This window comes from Castor canadensis, chromosome 3 (genome assembly GCF_047511655.1).
Source record: "Castor canadensis chromosome 3, mCasCan1.hap1v2, whole genome shotgun sequence".
NCBI lineage: Eukaryota > Metazoa > Chordata > Mammalia > Rodentia > Castoridae > Castor > Castor canadensis.
Genome location: NC_133388.1, coordinates 166,482,046 through 166,499,343, shown reverse-complemented (window position 1 = coordinate 166,499,343; position 17,298 = coordinate 166,482,046). Strand labels below are relative to the sequence as shown.

The following is a 17,298-nucleotide window of genomic DNA, read 5'->3' as shown; positions in this document are numbered from 1 at the left end:
TTACCACATTTTGGAGGTCATGCCCCCAAATTATAACAATAATGGTGTTTTCATGGTGAGTGATGATCTCAAATAAATTTTACTTACAATGATTTTAATAGGCAGATTTATACATGTATTCTATACAATACACAAAAATACATAATCATCTGGAAGGCATTTTTTTTATTATTATTCATATGTGCATATAAGGCTTGGGTCATTTCTCTCCCCTGCCCCCACCCCCTCCCTTACCTCCCACTCCTCCCTCTTCCCCCTACCCTCTCAATACCCAGCAGAAACTATTTTGCCCTTATTTCTAATTTTGTTGTAGAGAGAGTATAAGCCATAATAGGAAGGAACAAGGGTTTTTGCTTGTTGAGATAAGGATAGCTATACAGGGAGTTGACTCACATTAATTTCCTGTGCCTGTGTGTTACCTTCTAGGTTAATTCTTTTTGATCTCACCTTTTCTCTAGTTCCTGGTCCCCTTTTCCTATTGGCCTCAGTTGCTTTTAAGGTATCTGCTTTAGTTTCTCTGCATCAAGGGCAACAAATGCTAACTAATTTTTTTAGGTGTCTTACCTATCCTCACCCCTCCCTTGCGTGCTAAAGCTTTTATCATGTGCTCAAAGTCCAATCCCATTGTTGTGTTTGCCCTTGATCTAATGTCCGCATATGAGGGAGAACATACGATTTTTGGTCTTTTGGGCCAGGATAACCTCACTCAGAATGATGTTCTCCAATTCCATCCATTTACCAGCGAATGATAACATTTCGTTCTTCTTCATGGCTGCATAAAATTCCATTGTGTATAGATACCACATTTTCTTAATCCATTCGTCGGTGGTGGGGCATCTTGGCTGTTTCCATAACTTGGCAATTGTGAAAAGTGCCGCAATAAACATGGGTGTGCAGGTGCCTCTGGAGTAACAGTCTTTTGGGTATATCCCCAAGAGTGGTATTGCTGGATCAAATGGTAGATCAATATCTAGCTTTTTAAGTAGCCTCCAAATTTTTTTCCAGAGTGGTTGTACTAGTTTACATTCCCACCAACAGTGTAAGAGGGTTCCTTTTTCCCCCCGCATCCTCGCCAACACCTGTTGTTCGTGGTGTTGGTAATGATGGCCATTCTAACAGGGGTGAGGTGGAATCTTAGCGTGGTTTTAATTTGCATTTCCTTTATTGCTAGAGATGGTGAGCATTTTTTCATGTGTTTTTTGGCCATTTGAATTTCTTCTTTCAAGAAAGTTCTGTTTAGTTCATTTGCCCATTTCTTTACTGGTTCAGTAGTTTTGGGAGAATTTACTTTTTTAAGTTCCCTATATATTCCGGTTATCAGTCCTTTGTCTGATGTGTAGCTGGCAAATATTTTCTCCCACTCTGTGGGTGTTCTCTTCAGTTTAGAGACCATTTCTTTTGATGAACAGAAGCTTTTTAGTTTTATGAGGTCCCATTTATCTATGCTATCTCTTAGTTGCTGTGCTGCTGGGGTTTTGTTGAGAAAGTTCTTACCTGTACCTACTAACTCCAGAGTATTTCCTACTCTTTCCTGTATCAACTTTAGAGTTTGTGGTCTGATATTAAGATCCTTGATCCATTTTGAGTTAATCTTGGTATAGGGTGATATACATGGATGTAGTTTCAGTTTTCTGCAGACTGCTAACCAGTTTTCCCAGCTGTTTTTGTTGAAGAGGCTGCTATTTCTCCATCGTATATTTTTAGCTCCTTTGTCAAAGATAAGTTGCTTATAGTTGTGTGGCTTCATATCTGGGTCCTCTATTCTGTTCCACTGGTCTTCATGTCTGTTTTTGTGCCAGTACCATGCTGTTTTTATTGTTATTGCTTTGTAATATAGTTTGAAGTCAGGTATCGTGATACCTCCTGCATTGTTCTTTTGACTGAGTATTGCCTTGGCTATCCGTGGCCTCTTGTGTTTCCATATAAATTTAACAGTAGATTTTTCAAGCTCTTTAATGAATGTCATTGGAATTTTGATGGGAATTGCATTAAACATGTAGATTACTTTGGGGAGTATCGACATTTTTACTATGTTGATTCTACCAATCCAAGAGCATGGGAGATCTCTCCACTTTGTATAGTCTTCCTCAATCACTTTCTTCAGAAGTGTATAGTTTTCCTTGTAGAGGTCTTTCACATCTTTTGTTAGGTATACACCTAGGTATTTGATTTTTTTTGAGGCTATTGTAAATGGAATTGTTTTCATACATTCTTTTTCAGTTTGCTCATTGTTAGTGTATAGAAATGCTAATGATTTTTCTATGTTGATTTTATATCCTGCTACCTTGCTATAGCTATTGATGATGTCTAGAAGCTTCTGAGTAGAGTTTTTTGGGTCTTTAAGGTATAGGATCATGTCGTCTGCAAATAGGGATATTTTGACAGTTTCTTTACCTATTTGTATTCCTTTTATTCCTTCTTCTTGCCTAATTGCTCTGGCTAGGAATTCCAGTACTATGTTGAATAGGAGTGGAGATAGTGGGCATCCTTGTCTGGTTCCTGACTTTAGAAGGAATGGTTTCAGTTTTTCTCCGTTAAGTATAATGCTGGCTGTAGATTTGCCATATATAGCTTTTATAATGTTGAGGTACTTTCCTTCTATTCCTAGTTTTCTTAGAGCTTTTATCATGAAATGGTGTTGGATCTCATCAAAGGCTTTTTCTGCATCTATTGAGATGATCAAGTGGTTTTTGTCTTTGCTTCTGTTACTGTGGTTTATTATATTTATTGATTTTTGTATGTTGAACCACCCCTGCATCCCTGGAATGAAGCCTACTTGGTCATGGTGAATAATCTTTTTGATGTGTTGTTGAATTCAGTTTGCCATTATTTTGTTGAGGATTTTTGTGTCAATGTTCATTAAGGAGATTGGCCTATAGTTCTCCTTTTTGGAGGTGTCTTTGCCTGGTTTTGGGATAAGTGTAATACTGGCTTCATAAAATGTGTTAGGCAGTTTTCCTTCCCTTTCTATTTCGTGGAACAGTTTAAAGAGGGTTGGTATCAGTTCTTCTTTAAAGGTCTGATAGAATTCAGCAGAGAATCCATCAGGTCCTGGACTTTTCTTTTTGGGGAGACTCTTGATTTCTGCTTCAATTTCATTTTGTGTTATAGATTTATTCAGGTGATTAATTTCCTCTTGGTTCAGTTTTGGATGATCATATGTTTCTAGAAATCTGTCCATTTCTTTAAGATTTTCAAATTTATTTGAATATACGTTCTCAAAGTACTCTCTGATGATTTCCTGGACTTCTGGAAGGCATTAAAACCTGTATTATTTGTACCTCTACAATTCCCCTCCAATATGCCTGCTCAGATTCTAGTGAACTAAACCACTGGCTTTGATAAGACCAGATAACATTCATCAGGTGTCAGGAGGAGAGAAAAGATGAAAAGCTTGTCTATGGTTCCTAGCTAGGTTTGTGGCAAATCCATTCATTTGGAGAGTGTTTTACATTTAGGCTACAGAGAGTTTATCAATACCATTCTACAAAGTATTAAGCATCTCTCATAGTTAAGCTTTTTCATTGCTATGGACTATTCTCACAGAGCAGCCCATGCACTCAACGTTAAAAAACATGTACTGAATCCACTGTCAAAACAATTAAAAACAAACTGGAAACATTCCCTATTAATACATTAAACAACAAGATGTAATGGTGACTCAGATAAATATAACGTTGAATATATATAATTGTTGCCTAATGGTAGTAAACATTTTGTGGTATCTACAACTTTAAAGTAACTGAAAATATCTTGTGAGTTTTTCTGTGGAAAAAGTCACAGGTATACCTAGTATTACTTTACAGTTTGCTGTTTATATATTTAAAAAATTTTAGTCTGCAATACATTTTTTATATTCAAGTTCACAGACCACTTTAAATGTTATCCACAATTTCCCCCTGTAAAGGTTCAACATTTCACATATTGTATGAAGACTAGACAAATGCCTTTTAACCTTTGCTTTAAATACCTCAGCAAGGGCATTTCATACCTTATGAATAAATGCATACTATATTGTAGAACAGTTTTCACAGAGGCAAGATTCTTTTGAGCTTTTAATTAAAATCTGTACTTTGTAATTCTACCTAATAAACAAAACTGCCTCGTCTTCAATTTCATAGACTGAGATATTTGAAAAGAGATATCAAACTTAGGGATAACTTTTTCCGATGTAATAAGTCAATCTAACTCCTTCAATCCATATGTGGGCAGAATTATTGGACTTCCTTTCATATACCTCTCCTAAAACATAGGGCTAAATTCCTAGTGCTGGGAAAGATATTCAACACATACTTATTGAAAGAAAGACGGTGTAGTGTAAAACACCATAAAACAACTATATTTAATGTATTATAATCCTGTTTTTAAGAGACCTAAAATAGAATTATATTTTAAGCATTATGACACTCTACAATCATACCTAGTAACAAAATTCTCCTTAATTTTTTCATTTTCTGGTACAAAATAGTAACTTTATATTCATCTTGCTGTCTTTATTGGTTACTATAAGTATTTTGTATCACATATAAATTCATTCAGCACAACTAATAAGTGATATAATAATTTGAGAAATTTATGAAGTTCTGCTATATCTAAATATGGTATATTAATGATTTCATTTAATTTTTAATGCAGTCATATGAAGTATACACAATGACCTTAGCTCAATTCCATAACTTGCCAAATGAGGAAGACAAATCTGAGATGCAAGCCCAAATTACCAACACATGAACTGATCAAAATAATTGCAATAGTACACTGCCCCTTTTAAATATTTGCCAAATGATGGATAAAAGTGGCAAGAAAAAAAAATCTGATGCAGAGCCATCAGAAGGTGTAATGTGGCAAAAAGCTATCCATAAATTCTACTTAGGACTGTTCAATTACTCCCCAATATGAGTTTTATTATCTACTATGAATATCATCTACTATGTAACCATATCATTAAAAAAATGTGTACATATATCAAAGTACATTTTCAAATGCTTTCTTTAAACGAATATATACCTTATTGAACAACATGATCTCTTAAGTTCCCTCAAAGGCTTAAATTCTACAACTCAGTATCTATAGAAATACCATTTTTAAATGCAGTCCTATTAAAAATGTATGTTAACATAGCAAATGCTGAACGTAAAGCACAAGAGAAATTTTCCTTCAAAAAAAGATCAAAGTTGTTCAATGTAATTGTTATCAGACCTCACTGAAACTTAAATAAATATATACTACTCAAAACATCAATCTCTCTATATAGTTGGTTTTAACTGGTATTTATAGATTCTGGTTCTAAATGCAATGGTTTTGAAGCTGATTTTAGGGCTTTCTGATAGTTCTCTGGGTGATTTTGTTTTAGCCACCACAGAAGGAAAGTTTCTTAAGCAGAAGTATAAATATCTATTTAGCTTCAATATTGCCCCAAATATTCAAATGTGAAAAACCAAAGGATTGTAGCAACTCCAAACTCTCTACCTCCATTTTGCCTGAGCTTCATTTTGTTTGTGCTCCTTTGTTTTTGAAAATTTAGAGAAATATTCTTTAGTAACACATAGGTAAAACATATAAAGTTTGAGGAGGAAAAGGTCATGCAGGCACAGAAATACTAGCATTTTTATTTATTTCATGCAACAGGTATATGTATCATTATTTAAGTTTTTAATGTTTACTTTGAAAGCAAGGTACATTATTTTCTTCATTCAATCTAATACAGAGTATCATTTACCTCCTATGAATTATGCTTAATTATACCTTTCAATTTATTTACATTCTATTCTTGGAACCAAGAAATTGAAAATACATAGAATCAAAATACAAATTAAAAAAGAGATAAGAGTGAAGAAAAACAAGATGCAATTATAAGGAACACCATTAGTGTTAGCTTTAGATCTGATTCTGAGCATTACAGAAATCAGGTTAAAAGCAAAGCAGAATCAATTTTTAATTGATGGAAAGCTATCACTTGATAATTTAATCATCACATTTCATGTGATGTGACAAGTATAGAAATTTCTTATATACAAAGAATGGGCTTCCTAAAATCTAAGTAACTACAAAGTCCTATTGTAATGTTCTCGAGTCAGATATTAGCCATAAAATATTGTTCTGAGACTATATAACCAAGGTATGATTATAGTGTAATCTGTTTAAAATACATATTAAAACTGTAGTTTCCCAATAAGTTGTTGAATTTAAAATAATTTGAAAAGCAAAGCTAAATTGTTATACATTTACGTAATTATAACAAATATATATCATATATATTGTAAAAATTATAGTAAGCTTACATTTAATATAATAAAGTATATATATTCATAGATTAAGAGTTAAGTTTAAAAGCATGTAAGTTAAAATCCTAACATGTATAATGTAAAACAGATAAAATATACCGTATATACAATATATACTTTTATTATAAAAGATGTTAGCTGTTTTTTTCTTTACTGCAATACTGGGGTATGAACTCAGGGTCTTGCACTTGGTAGGAAGGCACTCTACTACTTAAGGCAAAGTAGAGAGAGGCTGTGACTTGTTTAAGGATGGCAAATGTGAGCGTAGTTCTTTAAGCATATAATTTAGCCTTTTCAGATGAACTTGCTATTTTTAATTTTTTTAACTTCTTGCCTTTCTGATATTACATGTAGTTAAAATGTGTTTACAGGTATATGGTATAAAACTTCAAGATATCAAATAATCATGATTTTTCTGATTAAAAGTAATGTTCAATCACAAATACTATAATTCACAAATATTAGCTTGTTTCTCTTGTATGAGAAATGAATTTCATTCTTCTTCCATCTTCTACTTAAGTGATAAAATCTTACTAAGTATTTTTTTAAAATTCTTAACTGACCACAGTCAGAACATTTTTTTCTTAAAAATAAGGGAGATTAAATTACATAGAAAAAACTGTATGATCTAAATTTTGTAATTTTCTTGAAATTTTATAAGAGGAACTGTTAGGGGTTATATTTTATTTCTTAAATGATATGCTGAAGTCCTAACCTCTAGTAACTCAGAATAGGACTTTATATGGAAATAGGTTTCTGCAGATATACTTAGGTAAGCTGAGACATACAGGAGTAGGGTGAAGTCTTGATCCAATATGACTGGTTTCCTTATATGAAAAGGAAATCACCATGTGAAGGTATAGACACACAGGGAGAAGATGGTATGTGACAACCAAGGCAGAAACTGAAGTGCTATACTTCCAAGCCAAGGAATGCCAAGGATTACTGGCAAAATATTATTAGCTAGATGAGGCAGAAAAGGATTCTTCCCCACAGGTTTTCAAGGGAGCATTGGAGGGATGGCTTAAATTCAGGCTTTCAGCCTCCATAACTGAAATAATAAATTTCTATTACCATAACCTGTCCAGTTTATGATCCTGTACAACAGAAATACCAGAAAAGTAATACCGACAAATAAATTTTCTTAAGTTATGTAAATAGTAGAACACACTAAAAGGTCCAGACAGTCTTAACTATTTTGAGTAGAGGAAAAGAAAAAGCAATGCTTCTGTTCATCTTTACATCCTTTTACACAATACTTCTGAATTATTAGTTATAGTTTTATTTTTGATTTAGTTGGGCAAAAACCCTGTACTTTATTTCCACACAATGATTACTGTAAGCTTTCTAATTTCTACAAATTGTTGTATATATAGTTTAATTTTATATCATATTTCTCAGTTACAGATTATTTGTACTTATTAGTTCTCACCATTCCATCAGTCAGGCAGTACAAGAATTTGTTAAGAAACCAACACAGAATCTGGACTTAGACTGCCAGGGTTTAAATTTCAGCTCTACCACTTATTAACTTACTGACATTATATAAATTTCTTAATGTCTTAATTTCTCCATTTTAAAAATAGGGATTACAACTGTTTTAGGATAAAGTCCTAAAGTGCTCTGAATAGAGTAAGAGCTAAGAACCCTCTCAAATAGAAAATAATAACTATAGCATTATAATCACAGCTACCCTTTAAAAGCACTTAAGATGCCTAAAACTACTGCTACTTTGTATTTTTTTCCTCTTTTAGGACTTCCCAGGTCTTTTCCAGAATCTCTTAATAATTTTTCAATATTATGTTTTCTTACTATAAGTGTATTCAATCCAATTACTATTAATAAATATGCTACTTTTATCATCTTTTAGATTGATTATACTATGAAGAGTGTTTTATATTAAAAAATCTGAGTATCTGCATATCCCATCTCTTAGTGGAGAATAATACAAACACAAAAAATTTCAAAATTATTTCATTTTTCCATATTACTTAACTATTTTTCCTCCAAAAGAGTTTCATTCTGAAAATACCACAATAGTAGTTTTCGCCTAAAATAGTATTTGCATATTAAGTTGACTTATGGTAGGAAAGAGAAAAACCAAAGGAGTACAAAATAAAAGCAGAAAGTTCTATATTTACAACAAAGATGTGACTTAATAATGGCACAACGTGACATAAGAGGGTATTACTATACCCTTTTATGGTAACTAAATATTACTTTGAGTAAAATTATTTATTGGGCAATAGTAGTTTGAGTTGTTAATTTCTAGTATAAAGTTCTAATATAGAACATGGACTCGGGACCAAGAATGCCTGTGTTAGAATTCTAGCTCAGCTACTAGCTTTCTGAGTGACCTTAGACTCAAATTATTTAGCCTCTCTTCCTCAGTTCCCTCCACTATAAAATACATACAATACAATAGTGCACTCTCAGGTACTAAAAACAAAACAGCATATCAACCTAAGTAATTTTAAAAGGGTTGAATGGAATGACTTACCAAGGGATGTGGGATATACAAAAATCCAGCTCAAATCACAAAGGCTTCATTATGACCCCTGATCTTAAAGAGGAGAAATGGATGCTTAAATATAGTGATAGAAAAGGCTCTGAGCAAAGGGTACTCTGACAAGAGACAAGATGTTAAAAAATATGACCATTTTTACATTGACCTAATAAGGGGAAAGCTAGGAGAATAAATATGCTCCCATCTTATTCTCTCTTTTCTTCTCTCATGTTTTGCGAATGCTCCAGAAATGCCAAAATCAAGAGAAGCAAAAGAGCAATGAAGTTAGTTCACTGCCCAAAGGAAGACACGGAGGAGTGTGGAGTTGATGTAAAAGCGTGAATACAGACACCAAGGACAGATGTTTATCTCATAAACCTGAGGCTAACAATAAATGATAATAGTTTTATACACATAATAAATTTTAGCATTTGTCATCATTTTTATTCTTAATTTGGTTCTATCTCCTTCTACGCTTTTCCCTCCACATGTGAAATAAAGGGGAAAGATTGACCCTGTAAATTCTCAAAGATATTTTTCTGTGAAAACAAATTATTTTTAAAAATCATGGAAATTGTATATATTAACAAAGCCAGAAATGTAATATTTTAGGCTCATAGGTAAGGTATTACACAAAGGTAGACATTCAAGAAACCATCAGTAGTTACAGAAATTCTTATAATTTGTGAGATAAACATGTAGTGACAACACTAAGAGGCATCATTTAATATAATAGCAATATAAATATGACTAAAAAAACATAATATTCTTGTTTTTAAGAATACATACTGTAAGAAACGTTGTATAGAAGACAAACCTGTAGTTATACTGAAATACTATCTTGGAGCCTAATAATGAATACAAAATTCGAGGTAAAAAAGGTAAGGCTAAAATTTACAAAATCACCATTCAAAAGAGTTATTTCTAACTATTTCACATAATCTTTTTGAAGAAAGGTGATGACTATAACTCTAGGTAAAAGCAAGTTCAAGAATTCTTCCATCTCTTCTCTCTTCCTTTGATCTATAACAAGTATAAAGAACTTATTCATAGGACTAGTAACATTAAAGGATACTTTTGGGGCTTATTTGACAGTAGCTGAGTCACTGTGGGGTAAGAGATCATTCACAGAGCTTTTGTTTGCTCCATTTTTCCACCAACATGGCAAAAGTAAATTGGAAACATTTCACATGAAGGAAACCTGGCCTTTTTCTCCTTTGATCGTCTCTTTGACCTCAGGTCTTCCGAGAATATCAGGTGGTAGACAGAGTTTGGTTTAAAGCTTAGGGACAGGATTTTACTCAGGAGAGATGTAACAGTTTATATAACTCAGGTTTACAGTTGAAAATCTGAGCTAAATTAACCTAAGACCGCAGTTTTCCTTTATCATGTCCCCTTGTGCATTATCTCTCTGAGGTCCTGGGGGACTTACAAAAAGGGAGGAATTTAAATGTTTTTGCTAAAAAGCACTGACTCCCTACTTGGGCCCAGAATTCACTGAAAGCAGGATAAAACAGTAGGCATCCTAGTCTCGAATGATGGCTCAACATTCTGTGACAGGACATAAAGCTGCCCACTGCCAGACAGCATTGACTCTTACAGTAACAAGGTCCCAGCTGTGGCTGGATATCTGTGGTCTCTATCTATGACCATCAGAACACACTTGTGCCTGGGACTTTAAAAATTATGCATCCCTCTCCTCCTGCCCCCAATTCTTACCCTATTTAAACCCAAAACGAATATGTTTCAGGAAGATAAACTGAAATACTATATTGCCTCTTCTGTGATGTGCCCATTGCATGTCAATTAAATATCTTTTCACTGACCTCCACAATTATTTGTCTCTACCATTTGTCATATTGTGGCTAGTGACTGGACCTGATGTATGGAACCCAACAGCTCAGTGCTGAGGCTCAAAATCCTGTAATAATTCTGTGCCATCTGATCAGCAATATCTATAATTAAAATCAGACTTCTATTCTTATCAATAATGATTACACATGTAAAGCAGACTCAGTATCCCTAATCTGAAACCTGAAATGCACTCAAATTCAAAACTGTTTGAGTACTACCATGAGGCCACAAGGGGTGAATTCAGGTATTGAATTGCAGTCAAAACTTAGGCACACTAAAAATACCATATAAAATAACTCATGTTCTGTTTATAAGGTATAAAAAATCATAAATGAATTTTGTGTCTAGGCATGGGGTCTAGCTCCAAGACAGCTCACTATATATATATCCAAATAATCCAAAATATGAAAAAAAAATTCGGAAATCTGAAAGAATTCTCCCAAGCAATTCAGATAAAGGATAGTCAACCTGTATATTCCTTTCATGTGACTATTCTAAATTGTATTTCCTTACTTATACAAATAAGATATCCAAGAACTAAACACTTGAAAAAGACCCTAATCTCTCTCACACACATACATGCACACAGCAAAAAAGTCCCTGGAAAAGGAGGAAAACAGCAATAACAATACTTAATTTACTCCACAAAAAAAGTGGAACAAAGTGGAATACTAAAGCTTAGAAATGAGTAATTATGGGCAAATTAATTTAAAATTTGTGTTTTGTTTTCAGTTTGCCATTTGATATCCTAAACTAAGTACAAATTAGGGCAGAAAAGACAAAAGATGTCCTATAAATTCAAAAAAGAAATGGGGAAGGATTTCTCACAGGAGTCTAGCCACTTAATGGAGAAATAGTCTTTCACATATAAATGACAGTCATTATGAAAACAGAAAAATTAACACCAATGTATAAAAGGGAAGAGAATCATGAAATTCCTTTTAAGGAAAGTTTAATCAAAACTATTAAATAAAGCATGGTTCCCTGAAATTCATTTAAAAAATTTAACTTATTTAGGATATCTGTTCCTTAGAAATGTTGAATAGCTGGGTACCAGTGGCTCACACTTGTAATCCTAGCTATTCTGGAGGTGGAAATCTGGAGGGTCATGATTTGAGGCCAGCCCAGCCAAAAAACAAAAACCAAAACCAAAACCAAGCATGATCACATACAAACTCAGTTGCAGAACAAGTCTGTTAATAGTGGAACTACTCTATGCAACTCGGGGAAAGAGAGAATGGAAAAGAGAATGATAAGAGTATTAGAAATATCACATACCATAAGATATGGAGGTCGAGGATATAAGGATATGTATTGAAAGCTGTTGAAAACTGGGGGATGGGAGGTAAAGGGGTAAGGGAGAGTATTCATAGGGATTGAACAGACCAAATGAAAGAACACCCACAGTGAGCATGCACTGAGACACCCCTTTGAACATCAACTCAAATATTAATAATAAAAACTAGGACTATAAAATAGGCGCAATGTGTGCCAGAGGATGGGGGGAGGATACTAGTGGGAGGGAAGAGGGTGAAGGAAGGAGATTAAGGTTGATGGACTTCACATACCTATATGAAACAGAACTAAAAAACCTCTTGCAATTGCTTTAAGTGGGGTAAAAAGAGGAGGGACGATGGTGGGGGCAATGTAAATAATGTGCAATGTAAGACTAACTGGAATTGTCACTGCGAACCCTGCCCCAATAATGAATGTATCCTATTTTAAAAATCTATAATAAAAAAAAGAAGTGCTAGAAGAATGGGTTAAGTGGTAGAGCGTCCATGCCTATCTAGCAAGCCAAGTTCAAATCCTAGTACTGCCAAGAAAAAAAAATATATATATATGCATGTATATATAATCATGATAATCTCATATTTGTTAGGTAAAATTATTTCATAAGTTAAATTATATATGGTATTTATAGGACAAGTTGATGAGTATCTTTGAACCACCATCACCAAAGGTCAATCAACTTAAGCTGTTTAACTTAATGAGAACGCTTCATTTTAAAACCTGGGACAAAATTAAGTAACAAAATAAAAAGGTATAATTTCATTCTACCTGTAATTAAGTAGAAGGGAAACATATACACAGTGATCAATGTCTACACTGTGAGTCTGCTTGATAGCCATTTTTGAAATGCAGAGATACTTACAGTGGTCTTATCAAATTCAGCCTCGGATGACGTTGGTGACAGAGGACTTACAGGGCTTAGAGATGGAGAGCTCTCAACACTGGAGACATATTCAGGATCAGGAACATATAAAACCTACCAGAAATCATTCACATAAAGATTAAGAGAAACTGAAATATTAACAACCAGATTATGTTCTATAAATAAGCACGGTTAACAATTACCTTTGGCAATAAATGCAAAAAACCCAAAATTTTCAATTATAAGAATATTTATTACCATAACAGTTGTAACAAAGTAAAAATAAAGGATATTTAAAATCAGTTTAGACACATTTGATAAAGCACATCATTGAGAAATGGTGGGAAACAATTCTCAAATAGTATAGGTGTTCATCTTACAATTTAGCAATAATTAACAAAATAAAATTGTACATAAATCTCTTTGACCCAACAATTTTACTTTTAGGAATTTACCCCACTGAAACATCTGCATATTTATAAAAACAGAGGTGCACAAGTGTTTACTATAGTACTGTTAACATTAGCAAGAGATTAAAAACAAACCAATGCTTATTTTGTTTAAATTATGATCTAACAATAAAATGCATCACTATACTCATGGAAAAGGCTGAGACTGGGAGTTGGAGTGTAATCTCAGCACTTGGGAGGCTGAGGCAGAGGATCACAAGTTTTAAGTCAGCCTGGGCTATATGATGAGTTCAAAGCCAGCATGAGCTACATGGTAAAACCTTGTCTCAAATCTGTCCCCACATCCCCCCAAAAAAGACAAGAAATAAAAAGTCTGACATAATTGCTGTGCTTAAATAGGACATTTTCCAAAAATCAAAGTTAACTCTAAAACAAAAAACCCTCAAACCACCAAAATAGGGTAGAATATTTCTGAAAGTAGATGTTACCTGGTAAATGACTACTTCTAGAAGAAGTTTTGAGATGGAAGAACAACTTATCTTTAGTAGGGTGAATATGGTGGAAATATTATGTTTTCATGTATGAAAATGGGAAAATGAAACCTGTTGAAACTATTCTAAGAATGAGGGGAAAGGGGATAAAGGAGAATGATGGAAGGATGAATTCAAGATATATCGCAAGCACTTTTGTAAATGTCACAAGGTACCCCCAATAAAACAATAATGACAATAAAAAAGCATTGAAATGTTTTATCAATTATACATACTGCTTTCAATATTTTTTAAAGTTCTTTTAAATTATACTTGAAAAGACATGAGGAAACTCACACATACACAAATGACATGTATAGGGCCAATATAGTATTGTTCAAAACATGCAAAAAATTGTTCTTGTCAAATTTTCTACATTATTAACTATGGGCAATAAATGCTTTCTACTTAATGATTCTGAACATCTACACATTTAAATACCAATACCTGTCCAGTGACAACTGCTCGGGAGAATAACTTATTTAATTGAACAAGTTCGTTGGGCGTTGTATCAAATTTCAGGGCTATGCTATTCAAAGAATCTCTTGATTCAACCTGTTTAAAAGAAAAAATTAATCTGTTAAATCAGAAAAACTAAACTACGAGACTAAATAATTACTATTATTAGCATTTTTTTTGACAGTCTTGGGGTTTGAACCTATGGTCTTGCATGTGCTAGGCAAGCATTCTATCACTTGAGCCATGCTCCCAGCACTTTTTGCTTTAGTTCATTCTTCTGGCAGGGTCTTGCTTTTGCTCAGGCTGGACCTTGGACTCCAATTATCCTACTTATACCTCTCACAAATCACACGGTGGCATCACAAAGCATGCTGCTATGACTGTTTTGTTTTGTTGAGATGGGGTCTTGCTAACTTTTTGCCTAGGCTGTCCTCAAACCATAGTTCTCCCAATCTCTATCTCCTGAGTAGCTGTGATTATAGGTGTGAGCCACCACATCTGCCTTAATGACTATTAAAACATCTACAAAGAAATCTTACATTTAATTGAGGGGGTAGGGGGAGAGGGAGGGGGCGGAGTGGGTGGTAAGGGAGGGGGTGGGGGCAGGGGGGAGAAATGACCCAAGCCTTGTATGCACATATGAATAAAAAAAAAAAATCTTACATTTAATTAATAAATAATATTTTCATCTTTGCAGAAAATAGTAGAGAAATATTGTGTTTTGTTAACAAATGATCTCACCCAATGATGCCTGGGGTATGTATTTCATCAAAAAACATGTTAGCCTATAATTCCAGCAATTTCAAACTACGAAATATAAAACATAAAAAATTTTTCATTCTACAAAAGCAATGAAATACGTTATTCCTGTAAATCATTTCCAAAATATATTCAACTTCTAGAAACATAATAATTTTATTTTCACAAAATAAATCTATATTACATGCAAAATGCTATTTGTAATTGTCCTTGTGGAAATATCCTGCAATTTACATGCACAAATCAGAAAGATATTTGAACTAAAGTTGAGCAATCTGTGCCTGAATCATTAGAACAGTTTCACGCTCACATTTATAGAAATTTTATCCTAAAAGAAAAAGTCATTTGATCAGTCATATATTCCCTTGGAGTTGTCTTTATATTATGAGTTCAGAGGAAAATATAACTAGGTGCCTAAGTGGTATTTACAATCTAGATGGAAAGTAAGATAAAGTTATATAAAACATGAAGAGTAATACAAAATGGAATAAGAAATAAAATAGAAGTTTTGAATACCAAAAGTGAAACATATATATGGAATATGCAACAAAATAATAGCAAGAATACAAGGGGAATGAAGCATAAGAAAATGTGATATAATTAATTTCATTAATAAAGTAGGGTTCTAGAAAAAAGAAGGGGACAAAAGAGAAGAGAGTTGAAGATAATGGCAAATAAATTTTCCAGAATTTATGAAGTGGTTTTTTTTTTTAAATTGAAAAGAAAAATAGCAAAGTATGTCTAAATCTAGACATCATATTGACAATGCAGAATTATAAGGATAAAAGAGGAAACTTTTAAAGCATTCTAAAAAAAAAAACAGATTGGCTAGAAATGAACAAAAATAAAACACAACCAAAGGACAAAAGAAAATAGATTACCATCTTCACAATGCTGACAGAAAAATAACTGTCAGCATATATAGACTGTTCAAACTATCTCAAATGAAGGTACAATGAAGATTTGAGACACAATCTGATTTTCCAACTACTAATCCTCACTGAAAGAACTATTATTGAACCTCAAGAAGAAAAGTCAGAGACTACTTTGAGAACCTATATTCTAATAAACTTGAAAATCTTGAAGACATAGACAGATTTCTAGATACTTATGACCATCCAAAATTGAACCAAGAGGACATTAATCACCTGAATAGATCTGTAACACAAAATGAAATTGAAGCAGCAATAAAGAATCTCCCAAAAAAGAAAAGTCCAGGACCTGATGGATTCTCTGCTGAATTCTATCAGACCTTTAAAGAAGAACTAATACCAACCCTCCTTCAACTGTTCCACAAAATAGAAAGGGAAGGAAAACTGCCTAACTCATTTTATGAAGCCAGTATTACACTCATCCAAAACCAGACAGACACCTCCAAAAAAGAAAACTACAGGCCAATCTCCTTAATGAACATCGATGTAAAAATCCTCAATAAAAAAATGGCAAACCGAATCCAACAACACATCAGAAAGATCATTCACCACGACCAAGTCAGTTTCATCCCAGGGGTGCAGGGGTGGTTCAACATATATAAATCTATAAATGTAATACAGCACATTATAGAAGCAAAGATAAAAACCACTTGATCATCTCAATAGATGCAGAAAAAGCCCTCAACAAGATCCAACACCACTTCATGATAAAAGCTCTGAGAAACTAGGAATAGAAGGAAAGTACCTCAACATTGTAAAGGTTATATATGACAAACCTACAGCCACCATCATACTTAATGGTGAAAAACTGAAACCATTTCCCCTAAAATCAGGAATGAGACAAGGGTGCCCACTATCCCCACTCCTATTCAACACAGTCCTGGAATTCCTAGCCAGAGCAATTAGGCAACAAGAAGAAATAAAAGGAATACAAATAGGTAAAGAAACTGTCAAGATATCCCTATTTGCAGATGACATGATCCTATACCTTAAAGACCCAAAAAAACTCTACCCAAAACTCCTAGACATCATAAACAGCTACAGCAAGGTGGCAGTATACAAAATCAACTTACAAAAATCATTTGCTTTTCTATACACCAATAACAAACAAACTGAGAAAGAATATATGGAAACAATTCCATTTATAACAGCCTCAAAAAAAATCAAATACCTACGAGTAAACTTAACAAAGGATGTGAATGACCTCTATAAGGGGAACTACAAACCCCTGAAGAAAGAGATCAAGGAAGTCTACAGAAGGTGGAAAGATCTCCTGTGCTCATGTACTGGTAGAATCAACATAGCAAAAATGGCTATACTACCAAAAGCAGTCTACATGTTTAATGCAATTCCAATCAAAATCCAAATGACATTCATCACAGAGACTGAAAAATCTACCATAAAGTTCA

At 33.5% G+C, this 17,298-nt stretch overlaps 1 protein-coding gene across 12 annotated transcripts in view; it reads right to left on the bottom strand.

Moving 5' to 3' along the window:
* Oxr1 (oxidation resistance 1) overlaps window positions 1-17,298 on the bottom strand; it is a 365,513-nt gene that overhangs the window by 45,196 nt on the left and 303,019 nt on the right. For all 12 annotated transcript variants that reach the window (XM_074069038.1, XM_074069041.1, XM_074069039.1 and 9 more), the window contains 2 exons: window positions 14,187-14,294; window positions 12,800-12,913 (listed from right to left, as the gene is read on the bottom strand). In XM_074069038.1, coding sequence (XP_073925139.1) covers window positions 12,800-12,913; window positions 14,187-14,294 — 222 coding nt within the window. The remainder of the gene's footprint in view (window positions 1-12,799; window positions 12,914-14,186; window positions 14,295-17,298) is intronic.